The 12,217-nt window shown below is 53.6% G+C and overlaps 1 protein-coding gene across 1 annotated transcript; it reads right to left on the bottom strand.

Annotated features, from left to right (window-relative positions):
• Nucleotides 1–941: 941 nt before the first annotated feature.
• Nucleotides 942–10,572, bottom strand: MAP6D1 (MAP6 domain containing 1). Its single transcript, XM_080655349.1, has 3 exons — nucleotides 10,146–10,572; nucleotides 4,859–4,976; nucleotides 942–4,313 (listed from the first exon to the last, which is right to left on the bottom strand). Exons 1-3 carry the CDS (start codon nucleotides 10,511–10,513, stop codon nucleotides 4,233–4,235), a joined length of 567 nt encoding a protein of 188 aa, XP_080511475.1. The 5' UTR covers nucleotides 10,514–10,572; the 3' UTR covers nucleotides 942–4,232.
• Between the last annotated feature and the right edge of the window lie 1,645 nt (nucleotides 10,573–12,217).

Below are 12,217 nucleotides of genomic sequence, written 5' to 3'. Positions count from 1 at the left end.
AATCACTACACTGTGGTCGAGTTCTTCTTACGTTACGTTAGAAAGAGCCAGGGTGGGGCAAACATATAGGTATTTGTGTTAAATTCTCCCTCTTCTTTCCAAAAAAAGAACATGAGGCTATCTGTGCAAGGTAAAAGATAACAGCTACGTGTCTGAAAAAATTTTGGAAGATCCATGTTGACACTGGACATACTGATTTCTGACAGCTCGAGGCAAAGGAAAGCTGCTGACTGAGCTCAGAGCCTCCTCACAGCCACGTGGAGAGGGAGCAGCTCTGCCTGGCCCCCGCGGGCGTGGCTGGCAGGAGAGAATTGTCTGTACTGAGGTCTTGAAGAAGTTACTCCTGAGACCGTCCTTCATGACCATCTGCTATCATAATGGCTAAAAAGTACAGAAATGCAGAACATTTCAGAATGACCACTCTGTGTCCACCCTTCCTGAGAAATAAAGGCTTGGAAAGCCCTTCCTTCGCCGGGAGGAGGCTTTGTGACGACAGTCCAAGTATAGAGCTTTCTTGGGACCAGACCTCACTAGTGTTGACCTTCAGGGAGCTGAATGGCTGGAGGAAGGAGAGCAGGGGCACTGCTAGGCTCCCTTGCTGCATGTTCCCTCAGCCACAGAGGCTCCACATGGGCATTACCTTCCTGAGGACTCCTGCTGATGGAGGAACGGCGTGGGTAGGCTGCAGGGCCAAGGCTTTCTCAGAAGCTGCTTTTGGTAGTTTGGCCTACAATCCTGGCGTTATTACCGGTACGGAAGGATTCGTATTTGAGGCAGGTTTCTGAGTTTGAAGCACCACAGAGCAGGACTTGCCCTGAATGACCAGCTGAAAGGACCACGGGGCTTTCCTCCGCGGGGCCCCTGGGCTGCCTCCCTGCTGGTGGAGGCGCTGCCGGCAGGGCGGACCTTGCTTATGGAATCAGGAATACTGAACTCTTCCTCTGGCTGACAGTTAGCTCACAGATTGAACTGCCTTTTATTTTTAAAAACTTTTCTCTTTACAGAATTAATACAAAAGTGCTTATTATATAGAAACTTTAGTAAATATGAGTAAAAAATTTAAAATTACCCGTAAATCTGCATCTTAAGGATGACTACCATTAATATTCCAATGCGTTTTTCTTTGTCAATGTATATTACATATGTGATCTGGGACCACATGGTTGAGACTGTTGTCTCAATTGCCCCCCCCCCTTTTTTTACTTTTTTAAAAGTATTTTTTTATTGATTTCAGAAAGGGAGGGGAGGGAGGGAGAGAAACATCAATGATGAGAATCGTTGATCACCCGCCTCTTGCATGCCCCCTACTGGGGACTGAGCCTGCAACCTGGGCCTGTGCCCTGACTGGGAGTTGAACCCTAACCTGGTTCCTGGGTAGACACTCAACCACTGAGCCACACCAGCTGGACTCAGTGGCTTCTTAAGTCCACTCCAGTGACAATGTTAGGCCTAAGACCTACAGCCAGTGAGAGGAAGTTTCTTCAGAACCCAGATGTCCTCCTAATTAATGAAGTCTGGTTAGGAAGGTTGTCAGGTTGGGGTGTTTGAAAAGCCCTGTTCTAGTGCAATCCAAAAAGGTCTTTGGGCGTGCAGGTATGCCAGCACAAGGCAGGCTCCGGGAGGGAAGGGCACCGCCAGCTGCGCCATGGGAAGGGCAGGTCTCAGTGGGAGGGACTGTGTTGGCATCGGGGGAGGTGGAGCAAAGCCGCACATGGTAACAGCTGCTCCCTGAGAAACGGGAGGGTGCTGGGGCAGGAAAGAATTCTTACAACGCTGCACTCTGCTTACTGTCCTAAGTCCCCTGCACATAAACCCAGACTCTTAGCCAGGTCGGGGGGTTAGCCTCACTTTGCAGATGAGCAAACGGAAGCTTAAACTGCTCACAGCTAGTGAATGGAGAAGTCAAGATCTGAGTCCAAGACTAGCTTCAAAGACAGTTGTTTACTTAGGCTCCTGGGAGTGGGGGCACGTGGGGGAGCTAAATGTGGCAGGAGGTTGGTGGGTTTTGTGAGAGGCTGCATGTAACACGGTGTGGACTGTAGCCAAAGAGAGGGTTCTCGGGCTCAGTGAGCCTCGGGGTAGGTATCAGCTGCAGCCGGGAGACAGTCAGGTCTTATTATCAAGAGGAGGATGAAGGAAACTAGGAGAAGGTGCTCATTTGTAATTAAAGAAATAAACAAAAAATTGAAATAGCATATTTTTGCGTTTTAGTAAAACCTGAAACTGTTCCATTAATCTGTTCATTTCCCACCGAATGCCCAGCAGGCAGTCTCTTCTTTTAGAAACATCTAATGTGCAAACCAATGAAGTCTGAAGTAATAGAACCCTTGGTGTCAGCATATGGTTGGTTTTCCCTTTAAAATGATTCTCAGAGCATTTCCTTTGCCGGAATGAGGGGAAGGGCTATCCTACCAGAGCTAGCACCTCTGAGGGTCACTCCCTTTGCAGCCTAAGCTAAAAACACAGCCCCACCTCCACACTGAGGGGCTTCTAAGACCCGAATGTCACCTCTTGTGGCTTAAATAAGTGCTCCAGACTAGAGTCCCCCTCGGGCTGGAGAGAGAAAAATCCAAAGGGAATCCTGTGCCTCCTTACCAAATTGACCTAGGCTGTGCCTCCAATCTTAAAGATGGGACATAAGCTCCTTCAAGGGCTTGAAAGGGCTGCTGTGCAAAGGGGACCAGGCTTGTTCTCCACAGCCACACGGGCTGGAATTTTAAAGGAAAGAGTTTTCCAAAGACAAAATGAGCTGCCTCCTCAACAGACAGTGAGCTCCCTGTCCCTGTAGCAGGGCAGGCTTGAGAATAAAGGCTGGTGTAGATGACACTTTAAGGACTTCAGGGAATGAAGCTAATACTGAGGTCTTCTTAGAAAAAGAAAAAAAGGCTCCCAGCCGGTGTGGTTCAGTGATTGAGCATCTACCTAGGAACCAGGAGGTCACAGTTCAATTCCCAGAGCACATGCCCGGGTTGTGGGCTCGATCCCCAGTAGGGGGCGTGCAGGAGGCAGCCGATCAATGATGCTCATCATTAATGTTACTCTCTCCCTCTCTGAAATCAATACAAATATATATCTTGAAAATAATAACATTAAATTAAAAAAAATATTTAAAAAGCTCCCAACCATGGCTGGGTAGCTCAGTTGGTTAGAGCATCATCCCAATATGCCAAAGTTGTAGGTTCGATCCCTTGTCAGGGCACATACAAGAAACAGCCAGTGAATGCATGAATGGGGTAGAACAGCAAATCGATGTTTCTCCCTTACTCTAAAATCAATAAATTTAAAAATTAAAAAAGAAAGCTTTTAATTCTTAGCCATTGTGGATGGTAGTTCCCCTCTGGTTATCACTATGTTAAGGGGGAAACTGGAAGTAGTAGTAAAATGTGGGGCTCAGCAACCTTCCACAAGGTAAATGGCATTCGTTCATTCAATACTTAAAGCACTCATCCCAGAAATTCTTTGTTAAAAACATAAGAGTCACCCTAGCCAGTTTGGCTAATTGGATAGAGCGTTGGCCTGCGGACTAAAGGGTCCCAGGTTCAGTTCTGTCAAGGGCACATGCCTGGATTTCGGGCTCAATCCTCAGTAGGGGACATGCAGGTGGAAGCCAATCAGTGTTTTCTCTCATCATTGGTGTTTCTCTCTCTCCCTCTCCCTTCCTCTCTGAAATCAATAAAAAAAAACAACAAAACAAACACATAAGGGTAATCTTGGCCATAAAGAAACTATGTCTTTAAAATTGAAACCCTGTGATTGATACTGTTTCTTTTGGCAACTTCTTCCTGGTAATTATGAGTCACATGCAGGTGATAACCTAAGGTTTCTACAGCTTGGTCATGTGGGACCATTTGTAGGAACATTCAAGAATGTTACCTTGGGTTACCGCAGGTTGTAAGTTTACCATGCAGCCGGGAAAACAGCGGGCATGACTGGCTCTTTCAGGGACCTGCTGTCCATATGCCTCAGTGCCCCTGGGCCAGTTCAGTTCACAACAGAATTGATCCTCGAGTTCTTCCGGTTTAAAAATAAGGGTGGCAATTAAAAGATCGGAAGCCTTCCGCACACTTCCCGAGGATGGCTGAGGTCCAGAGTTGGGCTGAGTGGTGCCATGTCCCTCTGCGCCAGGCCTGCAGCCCCGGTGGCAGCTGGGGAGTGCGCCCCAGGGTGAGAAGGCAGGAGCCGTCCCAGATCTCACCCCGTTTCCAGCCCGCTGGCACTCTGCTCGGTGGGAGTCACACATTGAGGATCCGGGGAGCTGGAGCCTGGAAGATGGCTGAGGGGTTAGGAGTGAACGTCTTCCTCACCTCAGGGACCTGAAACACGAGCGGTGGCACAGATCAGTGGGCCTCTCCCTCCACTTCCCCTCCCCCAGCTCCGGAAAAGTTCCCTCCTCTCGGCCCCCCTTTGTCCTCTGCGAGTTGAAGCTACTAACCTGAAGGGTCCCCGGGGAACCTCCACAGTGGGCGGGGTCACTGCATAGGTCAGATATGGCATACGATCTCCCATTCTGCTCCCTGAAGCCTCCTCTGGGTGGAATCGGGAGCTGAACAGTCCCCACCTCCCTTCCATTTCTACACGAGTGCCTGTCACTACTGCCGAGCAGTCAAAGGTAAGACTGGGACTCAGACGGGAAAGACACCTGCTCACGAGAGAAGCCAGCACTGGGGGACACCACCTGGCCAGTGCCAAGGACCTTGGGTTTCTGTTTATTGAGAGACCACTAGGTGCTCAGACACTGCTGCCCCAGCCATAATGCCATTTACACCCTGCAGTCTGACCCCTAGTCCCTAATCTGGGGTTGAGGGGTGGGGCAGAAAGGCCTGTTGCCACAGGCCCTGCAGCACTGGCTCAGGCTGACCTGGAAGCCGGCCCCAGGGCTGCCGGCCCATCCAGAGCTGTGGGTTGTGATCACCGTGGTCGGTTTCGCCTTTGTGGATCGTGACGGCTTGACTCCAGTCCAGGGCTGGAATTCCTGTCTGGAACAGAGACCAGGGTTACAACCTCACAGGGTCAACCGCCGCTTCCCCTGCTCCTGCAGGGGCACTGCCCTTGCTCGTGCTTCGTGGAGAACTCCCGGCCATGCCCACTGCTGAAATGCTGCTTCAGCTCCAGGGGCTCCTCCCTCACAAAAGCTAGTTGCTAGTTGCAGAGGAAATGCGCTGCCAGGCACCACCACTTCCTGGAGGAAGCGCATCTGGCTGACCTGCCCTTCACTTCTGAGTGCTCCACCTCCACTGTGAAGTTGGCTCACCTGACCCCCAAAGGAAGTAGCAGAATGAGCAACTGGCTCCGGCTGCGCGGAGTTAGGGAAGAACTGTTAACACTTGCCTCTTATTCGTCCCAGACTGCCAACAGCTGGTGTGCTGGGCCTAGGAGATACAAGACCCAGCCCTCCCCTCCGGTGCTCCCTGTGTTGTCTCCGGGAGCCTCAGAGGGCCCTAGAGGCCCAGCGCCAGGGAAGGATGCTCCCTTCCAGCACAGGTCACTGAGGCCCTGTGTCAGGAGGTGCCGGCCTGGAGAGAGCCCAGCACAGCAAAGTCCTCCGCACCTGGTGGCGAGTGAGAAGGAAAATAAAGCTCAATGTTACTTTTGTTTTTTTGTGTGTGTTTTTTTTTTTTAATATACTTTATTGATTTCTTACAGAGAGGAAGGGAGAGAGTTAGAAACATTGATGAGAGAGAAACATCAATCAGCTGCCTACTGGGGATGTGCCCGCAACCAAGGCACATGCCCTTGACCGGAATCGAACCTGGGACCCTTGAGTCCGCAGGCCGACGCTCTATCCACTGAGCCAAACCAGTTAGGGCTACTTTTAGTTTTTAACCATTTGTCTTAACTCCTGCAAAAGAGAATAATCATAGTGACCATCGCAAAACCTACAAGATGGTCTGGCTCTTCTGCAAGGCTCTGCACTCAAGCATGGGTGCAGGTGCAGGGGGGGCGGTGGCATGCAACAGGGAAAGCCAGCTCCCTGGAGGGAGGTGACGAGTGACGGGCTGCCACCGCCCCCTCCATGTCCTTGGAGTAGCATTCTTTAGATGAAGACTTAATTCCTCTGAACAAAAAAAGCCTCTTGATTATATCGGCACTACCAGACGGTGAGCTCAGGAAGCAGAGACCTGCCCTGTCCACGGGAGCACCTGGCCTGGCGGAGGCCATGTTCGGTGGAGTGTCCAGCTGGCTGGGCAGTACCACGTGTGGGCTGGATCCACCCACAGCCCTGGCCTGGTTTCAGGCCCTGCAGTCAACAAAGCTGCCTTTTCTTGGCAGCGGCACAGCTGGGCCGTGTGTGCAGGGAGCAGCCGTGTCTGTCCGGGGTCAGCACTCGGATGCCAGGAGGCGAGCGGGACCAGGGCCCTATCAGATCCGTTTGCCTCTGAAGCTGCGGGGTTCCCGAGGCTGGCTGCCTGAGCCATCTGCTGCTCTGTTTCTCCTGGGGGAGCAAGTCCTCTCCTGGGCAAGCCCTTCTGTCCCCAAACTGAGCTGGGCCCTGGGCTTGGTTCCCAAGCTGCTGCCCAAGGTGGCTGCAGGGGTCCCAGAGCAGGAAGCAGCCAGCACCAGGGGCTAGAGCACTGCCTGGGGCTGCTGCTCAGGCGGGGCTGGTGCTGGAGCCCAGGTGGGGGTGGGGAGGGGAAGGAATCAGGGAATAGAAGGGACCGAAGATGGGATCCCCAGGATCTGGTGACTGCTCAGGAGAGGAAGGCAGACTAAGGGATCTGACCAAGAAGATAATAAAAACGTAGGACTAGCCAAGGCCACCGTGCCACTCCTAACCAAGCAGGTTCTACTGCCACCTCATGCTGGACCCTGGGGGCCGCTCACCCTCCCACTGAGGGGCAGGGGTCTGCCCAGGGCCACTCAGCCCAGGGCCAAGGGTCCGGAGGCCTGGTTCTCAGCCCAGTGCGGCTTCAAACAAATCCCATAACTGCTCAGAGCCTTCATTTCCTCTGCTGAAAAGTGCAGCTACTGCTCCATGTGCACACAATTATGAGCCTTCATGTCCAGCAGCTGGAAAAGTGGGAGTCAAGTCTTGCACTTTAACTGCTGGCCCTTCAGCTGACGGGCCCAGGAAGGAAAGAGGGAGGAGCCAGGAAGGGGCTCTTCTGGAAGTGGGTGGAGCTAGAACCTGGGCCTGACCCGCAGGCACAGAATTCTGGAGGGGAGGCTCTGGGAGGAGATGCTCAGGAGGAGAGAGCCTGGCGGCAAGTGAGGCAGGTCAGTTCACTCATGGAGACCAGGGGCCAGGCCGGGCAGGACCTGCTGGGTGAAGCGGTCCATCTGAGGAGGAAACTGGTCTTGCAAGGCGTGTCAGGCCATAAAAACTGTGAACAATGCACTGCCCTGGGCGGGGTGGGGGGTGGGGGGCGGTGGTTATCCCTGGCCCCAGGACAGATCATTGAATATGGCCTGGGGACCCCCCAACACCTGGCGGAACCATATCTGCAAGACAAAGACCCCAGAAGGTTATAAAAAGTGAAGCCCTCTGCGTGTTTCTTCACTCTGATTTGGAAATCATTCCCGGAGTCCACTAGTGTTAATAAACGGGGTCCCTCCCTTTCTCTAGGAAGCGTGCTTGGTATTTCTTTGGTCTTCGGTAACACATCTTTGGGGAACAATTCACTTAGGTGCATCTTTCAAGAAGGCAGGCAGGAAGGATTGTTCATGCCCGGCTCCAGAGCTGGGAGGGGAGGGTCCAGGGGCCTGCTGGCCAGGTTCCGCAGTGGTCTTGTCTCCGGGGTTTGGGGACCAGGCAGCCACACTCCCGCTTTTTCTGTTCTCGATGAGGAAGGGGCAGAGAGCCCACCAGACTGCACACCAGGAAGTGAGCCACCACTGCGGTGACTCAGGAGGCGGCGCCCTAGGGAACATGTTGCCTGAGAGGACACATTGGGTCTCTGAGGAGAGACACACTGGGTCCCACTGCCTGCTCCCTGGGCCTGGTGCCAGCCGCTCAGGCTCCTCGTCTGTAGAATGGGGACGACAAGACCGGCACTGATTCCAGAGGGTTCCTGTGAGGTCTTGGGGAGATAACCCGAGGAAGTCCTGAGCCTGGTGCCCAGTGCGTGCTACGCAGAGTGATAGCTAGTGCCTTACGTGTCACGAGTGGGGACGACCCAGCAGGACGTTCCGACCCGCCATCTGCTCACCACGGAGGAGGGACCGCTTCTAAAAGCCCAGGCTCCGAACATGCAGCGAGGAGGAGCCAGCCCCACACGAGGCAGCTGCTCCCTGCCAGCACCCCCGTCCTGCTCCTGGCCCCCAGAACATCAGCCCCGCGAAGGCGCTGCACACACAGGACCGCTGCCCTTCCAGACCTCCACCTGGCTCAGGGCCCGAGTGCAGCAGTCAGAACCGACCACCTCCTTCCCTGCCCTGACATTCCCACACGCCGAGAACAGTGTCCATGAACACAGACCACCCTCTAGCAATCACTCCCCATCAAGTTCTTAAAAACTACAGGCCGTGGAGGAGGTGGAGCGTTCTACATGTCTTGATGATGGTGGTGGTGCCCAGGCTTCTACCAAAGTCACCACTTACAGTGGATGTGTTTTACTCTATGGGAATTATACCTCAGTTGATTCCAGCCCTAGCCGGTTTGGCTCAGTAGACAGAGCATCAGCCTGCAGACCGAAAGGTCCCGGGTTTGATTCCAGTCAAGGGCACGTACCTCGGTTGCAAGCTCCTCCCTGGCCTGGGCCCTGGTCAGGGTTCCTGCAGGAGGCAACCAATCAATAGGTTTCTCGCACATCGATATTTCTGTCTTTCCCTCTCTCTTCCACTCTCTAAAAATAATCAATGAAAAAATGTCCTCGGGTGAGGATTATAGAAAAAAAATACAGTTGATTTGAAAATAAAACTGATGTGGAAAGTTTATACCTCTTTGCTCCTTTAATTCCACAAGTAGGAGTTTATACTAAAGAAATTATCATAGGAGCAAAGATTTAGCTATAAAGATGCTTATAATAGAAGTGTTTTTTCCCTCTAAAATTTTTACTTATTTATTTATTTTTAGTTACTCCTCACCAGAGGATTTTTTTCCATTGATTTTTTTAGAGAGAGTGGGAAGGAGAGCGTAGGTGGGGAGCGTCTGAAACATCCATGTGAGAGACATTTCGATTGGTTGCATCCCCCACCGCCCCGACTGAGGTCAAGGATCGAATCTGCAACGGAAGTATGTGCTCTAAAGCTGGAATCAAACCCTAGGTCTTTCGGTGCGCAGCCGGCCGACCGGCCAAAGCAAAATATTGTTTACTTTTAAAAGGTAACAGCTGGACGTTTTTTCTTTTAAAGCAACAGTGTGAGACAGAGTATAGTGAAAAGTCGGTCTCCTTCCTCCCTCGCAGCATCCTCCTTCCTCACCCCACGCCCTCTCCCCCACAGGTTACCACCCATCAGAGATATCCTATGCTTATCTGTGTACGTCAACACCCCTTTTGAAAACAGAGTAGCAGGCATGCTATTTTGCATCTTGCTGGTTTGACATGGGCCTACTGAGGAGCTTCTGTTACCAGTACCTTCTCCGCTTCCCAGTGGCCCATCCCTTGGTGGAGCTGTAACTAACCAGCCACTCAGCGGACAGCGGGTTGTTTCCACCTTCGGCTGTACAATGTTACAACGGACCTTATATTCCTTAGCTCCACCTCACATAGGGCAATTCCTGGAAGCGAAGTAACTGGATCCCAGGGACAGTGTTTTTAACAGCCCAGCTGCTTGGGCCTCACCGCCAGTCCCCCAGAGGGCACGGGCCAGAGGCAGCTCAGGCAGTCCGCCTGCGCGCACGCCTCCTAAGGCTGGGCCCACCTGGTGCAAGTTAAAGGGAAGCAGATTTTACGCCAAGGCAGGCTTTCTGACGGTGCGGCCCGAGGTGGGTGCGGGGCTGGAAGTGAGGTAGTGAGCTCTCCGTCAGCGGAGGTATTCGCTCATTCACTCTGAGGCCGGTCAGGGATTATCTAAGGGGACCCCTGCCGTGCCCAGGGGCCAAAGGGAATGATCTTCGAGGCCGCCCGCCGCTCTCGAAGTCCTGTGGGATGGGGGTTCCAGGCACCCCCTCTCCCCCACCCACCCGTGTCCTCCTGGCTCCGGGCCTCGGTTTCCTCCGCCCACCGGGTCTGGACGCGATGCACTCCCTACCCCCAGGCCCATACCTGTACGACGAGGTCGCTGCTGCAGCGTCGTCCGCATCCCCGATGGGGAGCACGTAGATCCCCTGGCCAGGGGGTGCGGGAGAGGTGCCCCTCCGGCGGCCTGCCCCCAGCCTGCGCCCCTGCGTCGCATCTCTGGGCCTCGCGGGCGCGGGCCACGCGCAGAAGTCCCGCTGGTACTGAGTGAGGGGCACGTCCCGGCCGCCTGCGGGGGACGCGCCCGTGCGCGAGGCGGCGCCGCCCGGGCTCGGCTCCTCGCTCTCTAGGTCCGAGTAGTTGTGCAGAGTCAGCGGCACCGCCACGTCCGAGCGGTCCAGCTGGTTCCAGCGCCGCGCCAGGCAGCAGAGGCGGCTGATGCAGGGCCACGCCATGCCGCCCCGCGCCCGCCAGGCGATCGGCTCCCCGCGCTCCGGCAGGCCGCCCCCGCCCGGCGTCCCCGCCCCTGCGGCCCTCCCCACGCCGCCGCAGCGCCGCCGCTTGGCCGGGGGTGGCCGTACGCGAGTGGGGAGGACTGGGTGAGAGCCCGGGGAGGTGGGGCTGGGACCCGGTGTGCACAGCTGGAGCGGGGTGCGAGCCAGGGAAGACCGCGCGACCGGAAGGACGCCGCAGCGGGGATCAGGGGGTGAGGTACGAAACTGCCTCGAGGCATTGACAAAGGTCCAACTTTTAGAATGTTTCCTAATTTATGTGCTCGCTCCGGCAGCACATATACTAAAACTAGAATGTTTCATAATTTAATCCAAAGTTCCCTAAATGTTATCTTATAAATCAGGCCTGGCTTTGTGGATCGCCCTCAGCCAGCACTCGGGACAGCCCTCCTCAGCGCGGGTGTTTGTCGTGGGGACCGCGTGTCCGTGGCGAGGCTGCAGCATTTGTGCCAGGCTGCACCTCAGGGACTCGCAGTCATGAGAGGCACACAGGGGAAACTTGGGGCCATGCTTCCCAGAGAAAACGCATGAATCAGCCTGTGAGTCACCAGCTGTTTGCCTTAACAATACTAAATTTGTGACAACCAATCCACTTTTCATTGAGAATTGGCATTAGCCCTCAACTGACCTTTCCCACTTTCTAATTTGAAAGCATGGTGGAAGGCTTTATCTAGTTTATAAAACTGCCACAAATCTTTGGCCACTATGCTACAAACATAGTGGAAAAACATCTAGTAACATGGATAGACATTTACGTGTACAGTAAGAAGCTAACCCTGTAATAATTATGATGGTAAATTATGATAATCTATACTAATAAAAGGGTAATATTCTAATTAGACCATACATCTTCCAGACATCCTTCCCAACGTCCTTCTGGACAAAGCTATGGTGGCAGGGAAGAGGCAGAGGCGGTTAGGGGCGATCAGGCAGGCAGGGGTCCCTGATTGGAGAGGGTGCAGGCGGGGCTGAGGGACACCCCCCCCACCCAGTGCATGAATTTCATGCACTGGGCCTCTAGTCATTATAATAATTATAAATTCCCTTCCCTCCTGGGCCTACATTCTTACTTTATTGCAAAGCTTAATTTGGCTAATCCTCCAGGCTAAAAGTCATCTGCATGCAAGTATTAGAAACAACCCCCTGGCCACAAAGATTTCCTGAATATGTTTTAAAATATATTTTTATTTCAGAGAGGAAAGGAGAGGAAGAGATAGAAACATCAATGTCGAGAGGGAATCATTGATTGGCTGCCCCCTGCACGTTGGACGAAGCCCGCCCGCAACCCAGGCATGTGCCCTTGCCCGGAATCAAACCTGGGACTCTTTGGTCCGCAGGCCAATGCTCTATCCACTGAGCCAAACTGGCTAGAGCCAAGGTCTCCTGAATATCTGACACCTGGCCTCAGTGCACACTGCAGAGCAATTACACCAGTAACACTGAAGCAGCAGCACTGGTTATCCCGAGCTGCATTCCAAGCACATTCTTGGATGGTATCCAAGGTGTCCCACCTCAGAGAAGTGCAGTGCAGCCCAGCCCTCACAGTAGGGTTCCTCTTCCAAACCACTGCCTGTCTTAGCTTGGAGTCACAGCAAAGGGATATAAGGGCTGCCCTGGCCGGGCCATGGCCCAGGAGGCTCCAGGAGA

The sequence above is a fragment of the Plecotus auritus genome, assembly GCF_963455305.1.
Source record: "Plecotus auritus genome assembly, chromosome: 2".
NCBI lineage: Eukaryota > Metazoa > Chordata > Mammalia > Chiroptera > Vespertilionidae > Plecotus > Plecotus auritus.
The sequence above is the reverse complement of the archived record's forward strand: the minus strand, read 5'-3'. Positions and strand labels throughout refer to the sequence as shown.